Source organism: Passer domesticus, chromosome 9, assembly GCF_036417665.1.
Source record: "Passer domesticus isolate bPasDom1 chromosome 9, bPasDom1.hap1, whole genome shotgun sequence".
Taxonomy (NCBI): Eukaryota; Metazoa; Chordata; class Aves; order Passeriformes; family Passeridae; genus Passer; species Passer domesticus.
In genome coordinates this window covers 32714945-32734243 of record NC_087482.1, presented here as the reverse complement: position 1 = coordinate 32734243, position 19299 = coordinate 32714945, and the positions used below count along the sequence as shown (strand labels likewise).

The 19299-nt window shown below is 41.5% G+C and overlaps 1 protein-coding gene across 13 annotated transcripts in view; it reads right to left on the bottom strand.

Annotated features, from left to right (window-relative positions):
* Positions 1-16852, bottom strand: part of CACNA1D (calcium voltage-gated channel subunit alpha1 D) — a 167441-nt gene extending 150589 nt beyond the window's left edge. For 12 of the 13 annotated variants that reach the window (XM_064432540.1, XM_064432549.1, XM_064432550.1 and 9 more), the window contains exons 1-3: positions 16469-16851; positions 14036-14354; positions 11490-11595 (exon numbers count right to left, since the gene is read on the bottom strand). In XM_064432540.1, the coding sequence (XP_064288610.1) occupies positions 11490-11595; positions 14036-14354; positions 16469-16505 (462 nt within the window). In that variant the 5' untranslated portion in view covers positions 16506-16851. Of the gene's footprint in view, positions 1-11489; positions 11596-14035; positions 14355-16468 lie in introns of all 13 variants that reach the window. The other variant, XM_064432547.1, reaches the window with a different exon arrangement.
* Positions 16853-19299: the final 2447 nt, after the last annotated feature.

The window sequence follows — 19299 nt, the reverse complement described above, 5'->3', positions numbered from 1 at the left end:
CTGAAGACAGAATCTTTCAATTCAAAAAACCTCCAGTGGTACCATTCCCACCAGCTGGACAGCTCCCATAATTCTGAGCACTCAAATTATCACGCTATCTTTTGTCATGTGCAATCTCTGCTGAATGGGGTGCGACCTGCCTTGGCTTCATTGACAGATCACCTGTTCAAGGAATCACTGAACTTCCCAACTAAATGCTGAGGGGTGCTTTTGCCACCAATATAGCAAATAGAGGCTTAACATTAGCATTTCCAGGTACAAATGAAGCACTGCCTGGAAGCTTACTGTATCTTCTGAGACATCTAACATTAACTCCCCCAAATTTCCTGTCCTACTGCTGTTTACCTAAATGTCACTGCTTCTACTGCATCACTATGGGAACAGTGGCTGTTCCTTCTGTTCCCATATTGCCACTACCCAATCACTTTTTCTTCGCCAAAATTTGCTGCCAAACACTCTACGTACTCAAATTTAAAATATAGCCTCTAACAACAAATTTCTCCAGAAAGCATTCACCAGAACGTCAGCCAAACCATTTCCAGATAAAGACAAAGTAACTGTTTTAAGAGAATTCCCTAGATGTCATTCCACTGTCTACACAAACCGTATTTACCATATCTGGATTCTTCTACTTTTCCTTTCTACAACCTTTTAAAGCAGAAAGCTATTTTTTAGGCAGGAAACTAAAATTTTAAAAAGATAAATATCCTGTCCAAGAATACCAAGAATTTCAGGGCAAACTAAAACATTCAATGCTCATCCCTGAAGTTCTTGGCTAAAGTCTTACCTATGTTCTCTTGCCCTTTCCCTTATACTACCAAACTGGTTGACTTAGCCCACATAGTTTAGTGCTCCTTTCAAAGAAAAAAACCAGTTCTGTAAGCATGAAAATTAATAAAGCCTGATCCCTTCAGCCTGTCATTGTTTGAATTTTGGGATGACAAGTGGCCTGCCTGTGGGGGAAAGAGGAAACACAAAGTTCCTTTCCCTATTCTCAAAAGTCATGTAAAAATAACTTGGAAATGTTTGTTTCTGCTTTAGTTGGTTGAAATCAGATGCTCTCAGAAGCTGAAGCTAAATCAGCAGCCCATGCATTTTTCATCCACACTGATACACACTCTGAGCCATGCAGTGCTTAGGGAAAACAGAGATTGGGAAGCAGTCCCACAACAGGAGACCGAGTCCTTTACTGAAGTCACAAGCCTAACCTGTGCTGACAGGCCAGGTCTGTGCATGCTCAGCCTACCTGGGCTCAATCTGCATTAACTGTGGGTGTTAAGACTGCAAAGCCTCCAGCAATTTTCTGAGTTCAGGGCAAGGTCTTCTTATGGCATTAGGAATGCAGATGGCACACGTGCCCAGCTCAAGGTGGGACTGCACCAACGCCCCCGTGACCACACAGACACAGCTGCAGCACTGGCCAGCAAAGCAACATGGCCTTTGCCAAAAACAAGGTGTAGTGACTTTCACTTCAATGAGATTGTTTAATTATACTTAGGAAAAAAATGTAAAATATTTTACGTACAATTCAACTGGGTACTAGGATGGAGAAAAGCTTTCTGGTCCACACTGTGCCTTGAGAAGGAGAGCAGCTGAGGCACCCCAACAGGACCAACAGAGCCAGTCACAGACTTTTTGCCTGGAACTATTCATCTCTAGCTTTCAAACTAGGAAGCATCATTTAATACCCTGAGACTTGTAGGTACAGTTCAGCTAAACATTGTTCCTTTTTGTCACTGAATTTTTCATTTAGTTTTTCTGAAGTCAGTCTTGTCAAGAGATTTTGAGACCTTATTTTAATAAACATACAAGGTGGACATAATTTTGGGGGTTGCTTTCTTTTAGATTTTCCCTTTTCTATTATTATGTGAAGAAAATATATATATATAGCAAGAAATACATTATGAGATAAAGTCACTTGAACTCTGAACTACTAAGTATTCTTGTGATGAAGATAAGCATATAATCACTTAAATATCATTTCATGATGAATAACATTAATGCCACACATCACTGGTATGTGTTATAAAGGATTCTGGACGAATACATGAAAAAATAAGTAATGGCATCATAATAAATCCAACAGAGTGAAAACTGCACTAACAAAATGTCTGATAAACATAATACAGCTTTGGGGTATTTGCTACTCAGTTCCTTGGAAGGGCTGCATTTGTCCGATTAGCTGAGCTGCAGAAGATGCTGTCTTGCTGGAGGCTGCTGCACTCTGCAGCCACCGTCAGCAACCCAGAAAAGTATAATTATTAAACTACTGAACCTTATTAACAAACACTTCTCATACTCATATTCTTACACTGTAAAGAGATTTCCTTTATGCTGAACAAATGTAAGCAGCTCTGTGGGCTCCTTTGTGCCACTGGATCTCCCAGAAGATTTTACTGAAATGCTGGCTGGTAGTTCAGCACAACATACATAAGCTGTCAGGTGTGATTAAACCAAACACATCACCTGGTTTGTATCACAAGAGACAAGCACAACTAAAACAATTGGGCAAGTGAACTTTTGGCTGAACTATTTCCCTCAAACTAATATTTGATGTGTCTCAATTACTGGAAAATTTGCAACAAAAATAAATCTGAAGACTAAATACTGAGCTTCTGCAGGCTCTTTGTCTACTGTAGTGCCTTCACCTTTACCAAACCACAGAGACCATGGCTTGTGTTATCTGATTTACTACACTAACAAATAGTTATATTCAGGTCCTTAATGACAGCATCACCCAAAGGTAGAATTCTACAAGATTGCAAACTGGTAACAGCTCTCTATGCCCTTGAATAATGATCAGGGTGAAACAAATTGTAACAGCAACAGACTTAGATGCTGCCCAAACTTCTAGCCATGCATCTAAACAAAAAATGTACCGACACAATGCCTTTTAAGAAGGGGGGGTGGGGAAACCTTGATTCATAACTAAACAAATCCATGCAACTCAATCTGCTTATCATTTCAAAGTTTAATTAATCCCTAAAAACATTGAAAAGTCAAATTATACATCATGGTCAGCCATGCTGACTTATTGAAAAATCACAGAATTATGAACATACATTTCAAACCTTTAGATTAAGTTTGCTTCAAATGCTGAAGTCAAGCACCTTCATTTCTGAGAAATACCACACTGTTCGATCAAAGGAATCTTCAAAAAACAAAAGGAACTCTAAAGCCCTTTTCTTCATAAAAATAACTATGAAATTAATCACAAACAATTGTAAGTGGCTAATTGGTTTTACCAAGTGAATCTTCTACAAGCAGAAACAACACTCAGCCTCAATCTCTTCTGAAGGAGGCAGTGGAGGGGGGGTGGGGGGTGGGAAATACAATGATATTCAATTTGCAATTCATTAAATGAAAATGCTATCACAAATTATTACACAATGACCAAAAAAATATCACTTCCATCCTAATTAATATTCTCCCACTATCACTGTGTATTCATTTAACCTTTCTTTGTGGCCCTATTCTTACAGATGGCCCTGCAAAAGAAAGGTTTTGGTGCATGACAGAAGGATAAACAAATCTGAGTTCTTGCAAAATGAATAGTAAAACAAATCACACATTCAATTAACCATGACCAAAAACAGTTTGTTATTAAAGCTCACCAGATTAGAAACTGCATTACAGTTGATTTAACAGCTACATGAATCTTCTGAAATACTCAGGGACCAGCTTTCTAAAAGCACACAGAATTATTCCAGTTCTGCTCAGATTAACCAAGCCATCCTTGACCAGCACTGCAAAACCATGGATCCCAACTCTGGTATTTCAAGACACACAAACCATAAAAACAAACACAGTTCTCAAAGTCTAAGATACACCTGATCTGAACCTCTTTTTAAAAGAAAGTAAACACCCATACACTGCATAACCTAGAGTTTTAAAACAGGGTTTATGGAAAAAAATCCAAGTAATATTTATAGCAATCTGCATTTGGTGTGGCATTTATATGTGGCAACAAGGAAAGCTTCTCAGTTCTATGGTGTTCAGTTTTTAAGTAAAACTTCTAGAAATAACTTTCAGGGTTTCCTTTAGCATAGCAGCTTTTGTCAAGGAAAACCAAAACTAGTATTTTGTTAGGTTTACATGCTCAATATTGGAGTAAACAAGTAATTCACATGCTTTACATAAAGTCAGTAAAATATTTTTATCACCAGGATTTTTCATGGGTTTTTCAGAGTATTTCAAAATCTACTTTTACTCTATTCAAACAGTTTGCATATAAAGTACAAACTTCTCCCACTCATCTTAAATGCTCAATTTATATTTCAATTTCAGCTATTTTAATACTAAACCTAACTACTTTCCCCACTGACCACTCAAATGATACAGTAACCAATATGATTGTTCTATGTTCTTAAATTAATGGGTTTACTTTTGTTACAATCAGTCTATACTTAAATATTTCACAGGCATGTCTTCATCAAGCGGGGAGTAAGGGAAAAAGAGTGGGAATCACTGCCCTCCACATAAAGAAACACAAAAAAAACCCAGTTTTCTCTACCAGTGCAGCACTATTCTGTTTGGGAGTCTGACTTTAGGCTATAATGGAAAAAGAACTCTTTCTGGTGTATGCTCTCTCCCCAGGCAGCTTGCCAGCAGTGCACTACCAGCAAACCTCTTTAAGGAGAGTCAAGCCCTTAGTAGGAATTCCCCACAGGAACAAGCTTGCAACTTTGAACATGGAAAAAACATTTCCTTTCAAATGGGAATGATTAAGTACATCTTTTTGTAAGACCTTCTGGTCTGAACAACCAAGAAGCTCTCTCTTGCACATAAAAAAAAAAAGTTTTGTAGTGTCATTACCTGAAATGTGTAACACCAAACTGCAGATCTTCACATACCCTCATACTCCAAACAGGTATTTTAGGATCCAGCTACTTCAGCATGGATTAAGTTGTACTGGGATACACAAAATAAACTAAAGAGGAACAAGAACTTGACTGTGCTATTCCCACACCTCTACAAACCCAAATGACCTTTCTGCCAGTTGGAAATTGCCAGTCATCCCGGTCACAGCTTTCCCTTGGGAATGTCCCTCTTCCTACACCACAGTGAAATAAAATTTCTGTTTCATTCACAGCTAGAGACAGACTTGACACATGCAATTACATTCACCAGAGAAATTCAAAAGCTATGCCATACTACTGGGGTAGTGCAGCACAGACAGTGCTCAGAACTTACTGCAGGATAAAGTGGGACTAAATCACTAACTCAGAATTTTCCTCTGTTTTTCAGAGGTGTGCATTACAACACAAAGGAAAAAAAATTCCTAGATTCAAAATCTGCATTGAAAAAGTAAAGTAACCCATAATAATTAGTTAATGCATATTACTGAAGTTTTGGGCTGACAGTAATATTAAACAAAGAATTGAAATTGAAATAGGAAAACAGGGATGAGTACTAAATTACAATATTTTTTATAAACCCCTTGCAGAAATGTCATCTATTGAGAAATTCTTGCAAATGTGCAAAGGTTACTGATGCACTCTTTCACCTAATAACCATGAAATAACTTTATTATTAATTTTCAGAGAGATGTTGTTCTTGTAGTTAAATAGTTATTTCATGGGGTTTTGCACAAGAAAATACATGTCATGGTATCAATGTACATGAAAAATAGCAAAAAAAACATTATCAGAACTATTCCTCAGAGCATTTGCATATAGACAAAAAAAAAAAACCTGACCCAAGTCCCCTAATTTTAATGTGCGAGAATTTTCTTTTTAACATTGAGCTAATGACTCATGGGCCCCTCCTATTCACCCACAGACATGTAAATATATTCCACTGACTTAAATCAATGCACAATATAAAATTCCTATGGTATATCAGTTACAATTAGATCCTATACTTTTGACTCTTTTTCAGATAAAACCTAATGATATTCTAATCATAATGATTAGAATAATAATGATAATCTAATCTATCCTAATTTTCTCTTACAACAACTTAATCTGGTATCTTTAGTATGGGTAGCTTGGCTAAGTATACATAAGTCATTATAAGGTCTCTACCATGTTTTCCCAACCAAAATGAAATATTTTCAGTAGAGTCCAAATTATCTTGCATCTTTCCTCAAAAGTTTACTTGGGTGACTTTTATGCCAGCTAACAGAGACATTAGGAGAGCACATTAGCTAAGAATCCAAAGATAGAAAAATATCAGAAACACAGTATCAAAAAGTTATTTAGATTGGAAGATTTTTCTAAGTGAGTGGAAAGAGCGCCAGGCCTTAAAGACCCTTGAGCTGAAAAAGTAAACATGGCAAAGACAGTAGATAAACACAGAAATCCTTCTAAGATACAACATTGAAAACTTAGCAATTAAACAAAAATCTTTAGAATTATTTACTAAATTAGGTTATAATTTTCAGAATTCTACAACAATATTTTCAGATAATCTCCTCATAAAGGACAACTGGCTGCCAGGTAAAAACTAACAGCCCTTTCAATGGATGGATTAATTAGTCATGTGGCCCCAGAACTGAATGAGTCATCGAGTTGCTAATGAGATAAGGACAGGAAGCTTGACACCTCTAAGTCAAGAGTTCAACCGGTTCTTCTCAGAGTACTCTCCTGCTGTGCCCTACATTGAAGGCACAACACTGGCTTTCCTCCTGCTGAAGGGACTCAAAGAGCCATGTAAAGCTACTTACAGAGGAAATCTTGACCTGAAAGTAGGACACAAATATTTCCTTTCTCTAGCAGTGTCCCCCACTAAGGCTCTCCCAGCCCCTGGGATCAAGAGGAGGCATCCAGGGCCATCAGCACTGCCCTGCTCTGCCAGGCACAGGCTGAGCCAGCACATGGCCTCACTCAGGCTTCCCCATAGATTGTGGCACTCAGACACGGCTGAAGAAACCTGTTATCAGGGGTATACAGAGACTTGTAATTAACATTAGGGGCCCTTTGTGCACAAGAGGCAAGTTCTTTACTCATGGGACTTTGCCAGTTTGCTGTCATTTACACAGCTGGGTGTCCCACCCCTGCCTCTGCTGTCAATCTCTTCTCAAGTAGAACAGTGTCACCACCCAAACCTTGGGGGTCTAGTCACAAGAGATGCAGAGCAGGCAAAAATTCAACTCAAACTTCAGGGGTGCCATTGACAGCAATTCTGGATGGATAGATTTCTTCTGACTGTTCATAATTACATATTAAAAAGAAGGAAAGAAAAAGAATAACCAACAATGTCTTGACCACGGCCAAAATCCAGACTTGTATTGTGCTGGTCTGCCTGCACACAAGAAAGAAAGAAGCCCAGTGCAAGTTGGGCAATAGGAAAGGCAGCAGGAGGCAAAGCACAGAACAGAACATGGGACAGCAGGATGACACCAGGAAGACAAATTGAGGTGGGAGAAGGAGATAGAGAAAAGCATGCTACACCAGAGGACAAACAGAAGAGAAAACACAGAGGGAAGCCAGAGGGTAGAGGCAAAAGATAACAAGAAAGGAATGAGTGGGAAGTTAAAGACAAAAGCCATGAAGGGAAATAAGATAGTACAGATGAGGAATAAAGGAAAATACAGAAACAGAAATAAAACATATATACAGGAAGCCCTTTCTGCTAGAAACTGCTTCTTATCAAGCTCAGACAAGAAACACATCCAAAAAGAAGAGCTTAATCAAGCATGAAAAGTTCAGATCACCTGAAACTTCTGAAGGCAGATGAAAAAAACTACCTTAAATTATGAAGCAGGACTTCATCCCAAAGTACATTGCCCCTGCTCTGCACTAATAGAAAACTTCTCAGTTCCATAATAGTTTCACCCATCTGCTTGGAGAGAACAGGGCCCACTTGAGTCAGTACATTCAGTGACTGGGGACTCATTATTAATGAAGTAGAATTCAGGCTTAAGTGCATCACCCTGTACTGCAGTCCATGTAATACACACAGCCATGAGAGAGCTACTCCAGTTAAAATACAGAAAAGAGGATCCCTTTCTCCTGCCTCTCCTGACACACATCAAAGACACATCAAGGTGTTTTAGACAAAATTTCCCATAGAAGAGGGCTGTTACACTTGGCAAGTGGTCAAGCACAGCCCAGTCTGAATCTGATTCTGACTTCTGCTTTGTTTGAATGCATTGTTTTGTATCACTCACTACTCACACCTCTAGCCTGACAGAGGATAAGTACAACCATGAATCCACTGAGCAAGGAGGTAACTGTAGTGCACCCTTGATCCCAGAGACAGACAAAAGGCCAAACACAAACCAGAACTTGAGCATTCAGAACACAAAAAGACATACTAAAAAAAAAATAATGAAAGGGACTCCTGTTTCTACAACATCATTGCTTATTATTACCATCCGCTTAATTCAGTCACCAATATACTGAAAAAACCTTTTCTTGCTTCCCTAAATTATCATAAAGATCACATAGCATGCTGCTGGCTCTGTCACAAAAACATCAGCAATCAGCTGCAAATCAAAGACAAGTGACCAACACAGAAACACACGGTGGAACCATCCTTGCACCATCAGTTTCCTATAAATAGTCTACTGTTCCAAAAGGAAGGGTTTGGAACCCTCTCACAGACCTTTATCTTAAGATATTTAGGATTAAAGATAGGTATCATTTATTCTTGGAAATGAATCTAAGATACAGACTATTTTTAAAATTTACGTAAGCATGCATTTGATTTACTACTTCTCTTAAGACACATATACCTGTTTCTTACAATGTTTGTTATATATTTGGTTATTAAATTCATTTTGCCATTACCACTGCAGCATATAAGTGACTTTGTGTCGGTTAGGCACCACACATGGAAGCATTAATGGGAAAGGGAGAACATGGCTCACTCATAACCAGAGTTTGGGTGGTTGATACAGGGTCAGTGGTTCAGTGGCTCAGCCACAGGCAAAGACAGACTCAGAAATGCTCTCAGGTTTCTTTTACAAGTCTTGGAAACTCCATCATACAGCCTCTGCCTCTGACCTCCCACCACAAAGAGGAGTGAACGCCTGCTCTGCACATACATCCTTGCACTGAGGTTGCCACTGCAAACTTTTTAAATCATAAACAATGAACAATTGGCCTGCTCAAATACTCACATATTTACCTTCTCATGAGCCCAGCAAAAAATGGACATGTTTATGTTTCTAGTTCCCATTTACCAGTGTTCCAGTTTTTTCCTGAGGCTGGTTACAAATTATGTCTATTTCACATCCATAGAAAAACCCCACGTGTATAAACACTTCATTTTTCTGTTTACAAATTTTTAAGAAAAGGAGCCAGTTCAGCTAGCTGATGGAAAGCAATTCATCTATTCAATTTAATGCATCAACATTGAGAGAACCAAGCTAGATATAACATCCGTATGCCAACTAAAATGTATGAAGATGAAGTTGAATTAGAGCCAAAGTGGGGTCTCCTAGCAAGACCAGAGTGCAGGGCTCAGGGCTGCATGCAGGGAGCCAAAACCCTGCCAAACCTATAAGGTTCAATGATGATTAATATTTGGTCTGTTCACAAACCAGACGAAAGGTCTGAACATTATTAACAGAATAATCCCTCCCACTGTAAGACAGTCCTCTCTCCAGCACTTTTTGACACAAGCACCTCAAGCAGCAGGAAACACAGGATTCAGCAGGTTCCCAAGCAAGCCTGAAGATTTCTCACTCAGCTCTTCTGCTATATTCCCTCATAGTGCACTTGAATCCAAACTAACCAAGAAAAATTGTCAGTGAAACACCAGAGGAGAGACATGGACCCAGACCTCTGGGTAATATATCTCATGGTGGAGAACCCCAATCATAGGAAAAGCCAATGCTGCTCATTCCAGAACTACTTATTTTATTAGATTGAACACACAGGATGTGTCTGTGTGCTCCCTTATTGAGTTTCAATCTGTCCCAGCAGCTCAAAATACATGACCAGTACAAATTCTGCTCTTTGAGCAAACTTAGTGGAATGACTCAACTTCAGGATAAACAGGATGCAAATTTGAATGAGAATTTGAGATAATTTAATGGCCAACTAAACTTTATATACATATAATTGGAGGGGTACAAGTGCCCTTCTACTTAAAATAGATAAGGTTTAAGAATCTCTTACTAAAAGAAAAAAAAAAAAAAAGACACCCATTATTATTCCTTAGACTAGCCTGGCCACATCAAATAAAGGAAATCACAGGGATGAAAATGTCCATTGTCTTTCTAAACATTAGCACATTGTAGAATTGAAATTGGGTCAGAAACACCAGACAGTAAACCTAACAAAACTAATGCTAGAAACATTTTTCAAAATTATTAGCCTCTGACACAAGTAACTACTTTACCCTTTTCACGTAATGCTTTCTGAAATTAGTTATTAGCAGATCTCAGGGTGGACTGACAGCTATGAAGATTTGTGCCCTGAATTTCTCAGGGGAAAAAAAGAAAGTCTGTTGGTTGGCTGGATACACAGCTGCATAACCCTTTCTTTACACTGACCTGAATTATTCTGCCTTTCATCAGCAATTTTTATTGTCCATATTTACTTAATTGCAATTTTTAAATAGTCACCTGCACAAAATAATTAGTTTCAGAAAAATAAACATATATACACCACAAATTACACAAACATGTTCATAAAATAGAAGACCTCGTATCAACCCTAATTTTCCAGGTAAATGAATACAAAATTATCTACTTCTTGGTACCCAATTCTTTATTTCATGAACTTCCTTTCCCATCCAAGGAGTCACATGCAGATTATGTGTGCACAGGACTACTCTACTATTTCAAGAAGGAGTTTAATATAAACAACAAAACCATTGCAATGTAATTCAATGTTACCCTTGAGTGACAGCCTTTGTAATTTTACAGAATTTTTTTTAAATGAGTTTTCATTTTATCTTTTCAAGTACAACCACAGTATATTATTTTCAACCAAAGAAATACACCTCTACACACCACTTACTGCAATACCATCTCTCTTTTAAAAGATCATTTATACCAGCACTGATTGTTTTGAAATTCACATTGATGTCCCTATCACTTTAAAATGTATTAATGCAAAATCTCCCACCATCCTCTCATTAAAAATTAAAACACCCAGTAAAATAAACAGCCAAATAACACCATTAAAAACTGCAAACAGAGTAGACAAGTACACTAGGAAAGGCAGTAAACCTTCAAGTCTGAATCAAGCATCAGAAACAGTAACAACTAGTAAACATTTGTAATCAATATTAGCAAGGGAAACCAATTAAAACTTTTTCTCCCCACAAATATATGGACATACACAGCATATTAATGCACATTTCTTTCCAAATAATTTTACTGATAAAAAACCTAATTTTGAACACATGACTAAGTAACACTTAATATTGAGGGGGGGAAAAAACACAAAGCAATTCCATATACATTTTGTATATCACTATACAACAATTTCTTTTACTGAAATTGCCTATATTTGGTGCAATCTCAAATACTAGCAGTTAATCATGTTTAAAGCACAGCAAACAAAAAATAAAAATTCAAGATTACTTACCAAATTATGATTAGTTGAATTAGAATCATCTTCTGGGAATGGGATGTAAACAGCTAAGGCCACACAATTGGCAAAAATAGACAGTAGTATAAATATGTCAAATGGTCTGGAAAATCTTGTTAAGGAACTCATGACTTACGAGTATCTGCAAACTTTTTAAGTCTAGTTCTCCATTCCAGCATCAACAATGGTAAAGCAAGTCTTTGCTTTAAGGCAATCTTTTGACTGATAACTCTGACAAACACTCCATCACCTTTAGTTATAGCACTATATATACCATATTATTTTCCATCACAATGATCCTTCAACGTCCTCTTCCTTTTGAAAAGAGTGAAAACTATTACTCATGCTGTCACAGAGCACTTTACATTAAATTCCAAAGATGAATATAATTATCCACTCTTAAATCTACATGCAGGTCATCATAATGGGCAAGGAATAATCATGGAGCTGTTCCCCTCATATAAAGGATTCATAAACATACACTTGTCCAAAGGAGGAAAACCACTGGAAATACAGCTCGTAGTAGGATATTAGAAAGACTCCCAGAAAACCACAACTGTTTTCTTACAGGAGAGCTAGAAAGCTGTACAACTGCCACAGGAAAGTTCTGAGGCACTCCACATCTCTGACAGTTGTACTCCTGAATCCTGGCTTTGGCCAAGCCAGATGCAAGTTCAGGTGAGTTGAGTAGAAAAATTAATATCATGGCTGGCTTGGCAGCCACACAGAGAGAGGCTACAGACTTCCACACTGACAACAGCCTGGACTGAAACTCTGCTTTCTATACTAGGGTTGGAAAACAGCAGCTGGAATCTGGTTGGAACCTGGAGATACCTTCTGTCTTCCAGAAAAAAAGTTCTTCCTTTTCTTAAAATTCACACACATAAAGCTCATCCTTCTGGTCATCATTGATTTTCCTTTTCATGAGGTATTTTATTATTCTCAATGACCAGAAACATGGAGGCACTGAGATGAGCCTATCTGTGGGAGCTTGGAAAAGAAGTACTTGGACCTCAGCTACCATTTTTGGCATCTTTTGATGCCAAATGGATATGTTTCCATAAGAGTCTAGTAAAAGAGTGGGGTAAGAGTACTAAATATATTCAAAAGCATATTTTTGCCAGTTTAAAAAGTTCCCTGAGAAAAAAATAGAGAGTAAAAAAGTCCTACAAAGCCCCTATGTCCTATAAGATGTGTTACATTTTGCTTGCTGGCCTATTAAAACTTTGTCACCTTGAGGGCCACTTTTATGTCTACAAAGCAGATCAACAAGAACAGCTGCTACATTGTGTACAAAATAAAGTTACAACAGCATTTTCCAGACTGGAGTGAGCAATTGATACCATCACAAGACTGACAATCTTGTTTTATGATGTGGTGCTGCTGGGACAAATTCTCGCTGAGTTATTCCACTCCAGATCCATAGTAATTTCATTTACCTGACCTTAGCCAAGGAGAGGCCAATTTACTGAAATTAGTTGGACTTCTACCAGTTTAAATGAAAGAAGAAGCCATTTCACTATCTTTAATTTGCAATTGAATTTTGTACAAAGAACTGAGAAACGCCAGCCCCATAAATGAGTAACAGCTCTTATTGCCAGGTTGGCTGTTCTGTTTATAGTAACAAATTGAGTTTTACTTCAGTAATCTACTGTCTTGAACAGCTGTTTCCCATTACAGGGATGTTGCCATGGCTAATAGGCTAACATTTTTCTCCTTATACCCCAGCAAAACTATTTCCTATTTCAAAGCTTGTGTTGGTAATTAAATAATATACCAAACCAACGCTATCTGTTCTGGCAGAGAAATGCACATATTTCCACATCATAACCATTGAACTGAAGGAAAAGCCATTCTTCCCATCACACAGGTCATCATGAACACAAGGCAGCATCTCTGCTCTCCCATCTAGCTGTACATGCTTCCAAATATGTTTGGTGGTAGACATAAAATGTACAAGCTCAGAAGATTATTATATTTCAGACACTTGTGTGTACTTAGAACATTTCCTTGGCTTAAGTAAAAATTTTTCCTTCTTTTAGTACTGGGAAAGCAATCTTTTAAAAAGATTTCTACATCTGACTCATTTGCCCTAATGGCAGTACCCCAAATTGCAATATGGAAGATATAGGGTTGACATCTTTGGCCATCTCCCTAACACTGGATGGCTAAATACATTCCCCTCCATTCTTCCTTATTTGGAAAGGCAACAAATGCAATGCAGCGATTTGCTGAAATGTAATGTTAGCTTGAAAACATTCCCCCAACTTCTCCCAGGAAAAAGGAACAGCTATGAACTCTCCTCTGACTTTGAGCTGCCTACTTCAGTAAATGATATTCTGTGTCAATATGACACAAGAGACTATCTTTAACAGCAACTGAAGCCAAATTAACTCCCATTGACATTAATGACAGTTACCCACACATACAAGTGATGTAACATGTAAGTTGTGATGCTCTAAGAGATCCTGTAAAACAATCACCTTTATATGATCAGAAAATGTAAGAAAATCATTTAAAAAGCAAACTGCAACAAAGGATACTTCCATTCTACTAGACTAATGCAGGCTCTTCGTATTGGATTGTTGAGGGATAAACAGAAAAGGGCACGGGGTGGCCGACTATTGGATGTATTACCCTGTTTTTTGCTCTTGGCATATTGCTGGCGTTTTCTTTGGGACAGAGATCCTACAGGCTGGGTTGTGGTGGTACTCATGTTTTGGGCAGCCTTTGCTTGTCTAGCAGCATCGATTGCAGCTTGCCAAGATAGAACAGTTTGCTTGGATGGTGCTGAACTGTTTGACTGAATAGCTGGTCCGTCACCAGGGAGAGGGATCCTGGTGCTGCTTGCATAGTTCACCTCTGTGGGACAAAAGAAAAAAGTACTCTGTTATAATTGCTTTACACTAAAATGGTGTAATCCAAAAAGATTGTTCTAAGAGCTCCTGGCAGTGTGATGTTTGCATTACATGCACAGATACATATGCATACACTTGTGCTGTGGTATTTGCAATTAGGAAATTAGTAGGATATATGCTCAGGAATCAGTTTTACAACTTCAAGATTGATGTAAGTATTGAGACACAAACATTTCTCATTTTGATTCTTCCACTTACAGTGTATTTCTCTAAATGGATGGAAGCCTTCCTGTCCTCATGTTTATTCACTAAACCATACCTACCCTTTAAGATCAAGTTTGCTGTAGCACCTTCGCATTCACTACTCTCTCAATTTATTTTGGTTAAAAGAATAGTCATTCCAAATTCTTACACATTGTTCAATTAAGAATAAGAAGCAAGGTAGAGGGGGAAGTTCTGTAAGCAAGTTAAATCTTGCCCTGCTTTGCATTCTCACAGAAAAATGCGTGGATGCCTCCCACAAGCAAAGATCCAATACAGTCTGTGATAAACACGCTCATAAAGCTCTGCTGTCTTGTGCACAAGGAATCACAACCACGGACCCATTGTAAAAGCATAAGCTCTGGTTCTGTAAAAGGATGGTGTTTGGTTTTGCTTCTTCAAGAGAATGTACAAAATAAACTGCACCTTCCAAATAATAATCGAGTGCTCTTTATGCAGATGACAGCAAAGAGGCAAAACACCACCTCCTCGCAAGGATCCTTCCTCGCGAGCTCTTTGACTAGCGCAACAGTCTACTCCTACATGCACCTGTAGGAAGGAGAGGCTCCTGAGTGCGATTCAAAACTTGATGCCTGGGTGGGGAAAAAAATGGAGGAACGGCACAATATACGTGCTGGGAATTCGGGCTGGCAGGAGAGATGACTGTGAAACGGATCTACCCAGGCAGGGGAGGAAAAATCGCTCCCCGTCAGGCAGCGGAGAGGCAGGGGCAGCACGGGAAGCACAGCCCCCCTGCTCCGGACGGGGGGCACCGACCACGGGAGCGCCGCGATCGCGCGTGGACGCGGACGAGGCCGGCGGCGGCCCCCGCTCCGGGGGCGCGGGAGCCCTAAGATGGCTCCCCGGGATGGCGGCGGGGAGTGGGGGGGTCACGGCGGGGCCCCCACGGAGCTGCCGCGGGCAGCGGCCCCGGCGCGGCGAGCGCTGGCCAGCGGCGGCGCATCAACAGCTGGGTGACACGGGGGGCAGAGCCGCCGCGGGGGCAAAGGTGGCACATCTGCCTCCAACATCTTCCCAAAGCATCCCTGCTTCCCCTCCCGCCCCCTCTTTTTTTTTTTTTTTTTTTCTCTCCCCCAGATATAAATGCAATGGCACAGCCATCTCCCCCGCCTTCCGCCTGCCCTTCGGGATGCCATGAAACGTGGCTCGGCGCAAATAAACCACCCACCTACTCATCTATCTATATAGCCATCATCTTTTTAAATGGATGCTTGAAAGGGAAACAAAGCCCGGGTGACTGCGTTCCTCGGGGGCAACACAAACTTGCTGCTGATTGAGGAGGGAGGAATCATTTATAAACAACAGCGGGGGCCGTGGCAGCGCCGGAGCCCGTCGGCGGAGCGGATTAGCGGCGCGGAGCCCCGCGTCTCGCCCCCGTGCGCTCCGCCGGGCAGGGGCCGAGCGCATCTCGCCCGCCGCCCTGCCCTCGGCCCCGCCGCCCTCCCGCCCCGAGCGGGGCAGCCCCGGGAGCCGCAACTCCGGGCAGGTTCAGCCCCGGTTACACCTGGATGAGGCAAACGCAGCCCTAGCCGTGTCATCCCGCAGCTGATATTAATGGCCCCAGGACAAGGGACAGACGCGCATAAACGCACTCGCACGCTGGTCACACGCCGAGGGCAGCACCTTGTCCCGCCTTCGCCTCATCCCCTGCCCTTCGCGGTCCCTCCTCGAACACAGCCGCTCGTTCCTTTCCCATCCCAAACCGACCCCATCCTCAACCCCTTCCCTAATCCCCCCAATCCCCGACTCCCAAATCCCTCATAAATCCTCCCCCGCCCCCACCCTCCCCTCAGCCCCAAGCACGCCGCTGCCCTTGGTGGGCGCCCCGGCTCTTACCTTCAGGGTGCTGCTCGGGCTGCGGCTGCTGGTGCATTTTGCTCACTTTCTCCAGCGTGTGAGAGGAAAATGAAAAAACAAAAAAGGGCAGAGACGCCCCCCAACCCCACCCCGAGCCAGGTGCGCGCTGCCCCTGCGCTACCCGCTACCCGACCCCCATGGTAGTGACTAGAGACGTGCGAGGGGCTGCTGCTGCTCCTCCTCCTCCTGCCGCTGCTGCTTCGCCGCTGCCAAATCCCTCAGAGTTTGGGCCAACATGACACTCACATCCGGGTGACACGGGATCTCTCCATCCCTAGCAACCCGGCTGCTGCTGCTGCCGCCGCCGGCTCCTCGGTCCCCTCCTGCCGCTGCTGCCTGCTCCCCGGTCCCCCTCCTCCCGCCGCCGCCTGCTCCGCCTCGGCCCCCTCCTCCCGCCGCCGCTGCCGCCGCCGCCCGCCCGCTCTCTCGCTCGCAGTCCCCCTCCTCCCGCCGCCGCGGGCTTTAACTCCCTCGCTGCTGCCGCCGCCGCCGCCACCGACACCTGCTGCTGCGGCCGGGCGGGGGCGCGGGGCCGCTCCGCTCGCCCGGAGCTCCGGCACCGCCAACAGACCCGCGCCCGCCGCCGCCTTCGCCCCGGCCCGAGCCCCCGTCCCTCCCCAGCCTCCTGCCCAGGGCAGGGACAGCGACAACGCCCGGGGCACCGAGCGCGGCGGCAGCGGCTTCAGCGTCCCCCTCTGCCGCGCTCCGGGCACCGTGTCCCCGCTCCCGGCGGCCCAGGGCTCCCCGGCCGCTCCGTCCCTGCCCGCGCCCTCTGCCCTCACCCCCAGGAAAAATCCCGAGTTATCCCAACGCCGGGCTCTCCGCTGACCTGTTGAAATGCCGTCATTCTGACTTCAAGCTAACATAGAATCTTCAAAGTTTAGCCAAATAAATAAATTGACTTGGGAAAAAAATCATTTTGGCGTTACCCTTCACTACAGAACCCTCAAACATTCATTTAGGTTTTGTCTCATTGGTGGTGAAGCTGCCCCAGAAGCGCCGTGCCTGGAGAGATCGTGAGCTGCTACCACAAAGGAGCAAACTCGGGACAGACAGCTTTCCTTACGGCAAAGCAGCGCTTCAATCACAACAAAAAGTGATTAATGAAGTCCGGTGAGAACTACAGACATAAATTCCAATTTGAAATAGAACTTATGCTTCAAAATTATAGTTTGTTTTCTCTGCAATGAACATTTCCACATATTTTTTAAGAGTATTTCAAGCCACAGTCAAACTCGGTGGGTGTGAACCCTTGTCTCTGACAAAAAGTATTAAGAAAAGTTTTCCATTAAACTATTTCTACTACACCTTTCCTCTGCCACTTTCATATTCATGTGCCTACCCACTCTTTCATCCATTCTTCATCCACAACTATCTCCATCTAATTAATAATAAATAACATCTACAGACAGTAATTAGAAGAAGAGCAATAAAACCTTAATACTGCTGATATTCTCCAGGGATCCAGCGAAGAATGCCTGGCCAGTAGCTTTATAAGAAGCTCTCGTGTAGGTAAAGCCTATCCTTTTTGGCTTTACCTTTGTTAATTAAAGAATAAAATAATAAAATTTTTAACAATAGTAGCAAGGCTGATTTAAAAAACAGCTTTCCACATATGCTTCTTTACCTTGGGTTCAGAGCTTCTTCATTTCCAATTTTCTGACCTGGCTGGCTCAGCTGTTGCAGGTCTGGTTGATTTGGGAAGGCACCACACCCTCTTCACAGGTGTCATCACAGTGCAGGTGTTTCCAGTTTAAACAGTCTTAACATACTTAGGTACTTGCCTTACATGTCCAGAGATTAACTAGGAGTCAGATATTTAGGTGTCAAAAATGCTTGGTAGATTTTTCAAAAGTATCTACATCAAGATTACTTGCCTAACAACCACTGCAGGCACCGAAGAAGTCACCTCATGTGCTTAGCAGGAGTCAGTGCTTAACCCAAGTACCTAAGAAGTATCTTGGGAAAGCTGGACTCCAGCATCCAAATATTTATTTTTTTTAATTAGGCTCATTAATTTAAACACTGAGGCACTACTGAGAAATTCACATCTAGGTCTAACACTAACAAAAATATCCCCCAAAAAACTGCTTCCCTTGCAAATGTTTTCATAAATTTCCTGATTTTGGCCTCACCAATGTCTATTTTCTAACCCCCAGTCCTTATAATGACCACAGCACCACAGCAATATGTACTGAAAGCTACCAAATGCTCCTCAAAATCAATGAAACCATGAAACAGAGAAAAAAAATTTCACAGTTGGTCCAAACTCGTAAGCATATAATTGTGCACATTTCAAAAGCTAACTGTCCCTTTATCGCTAGATCAAATTATCTACTACATTTTCAAATCAAAATTAGAGCTAAAAAGGAAAAACAAGTCTGTTTAGAAACTTTTGAGGAAGTATTCAGGAACACTGATAGTCTTTAGTTATGAAAGTAGTAATTACTGAGGCCAACAATTCTTCTCTGAACAGTTTTCCCTTCTTGTAGCAATTGGTGTCCAGTTGTTTCCCTAAGATTGCCTCATTTTCCTGTCACTTTGATATTGGTTACTCACTCCTGAATGAAATGGATAGCATTCTGTAGATGTTTTAGAATATGTCCCAGCTACTATAACGAGTGATGACATTTTGAATGGAAATAACCATTGTCCAGAAAAGAAAGAAATATGGATGTCCTCATCTGTCATCCCTCTGTGCCACACCACACTCAGTGTATTTCATTTATATGTTATAGATGGGTAGAGTGGGGACTAGATACATTTAATATCATAATACATTTATTGCAGATTTCCAACTAAACTACCAT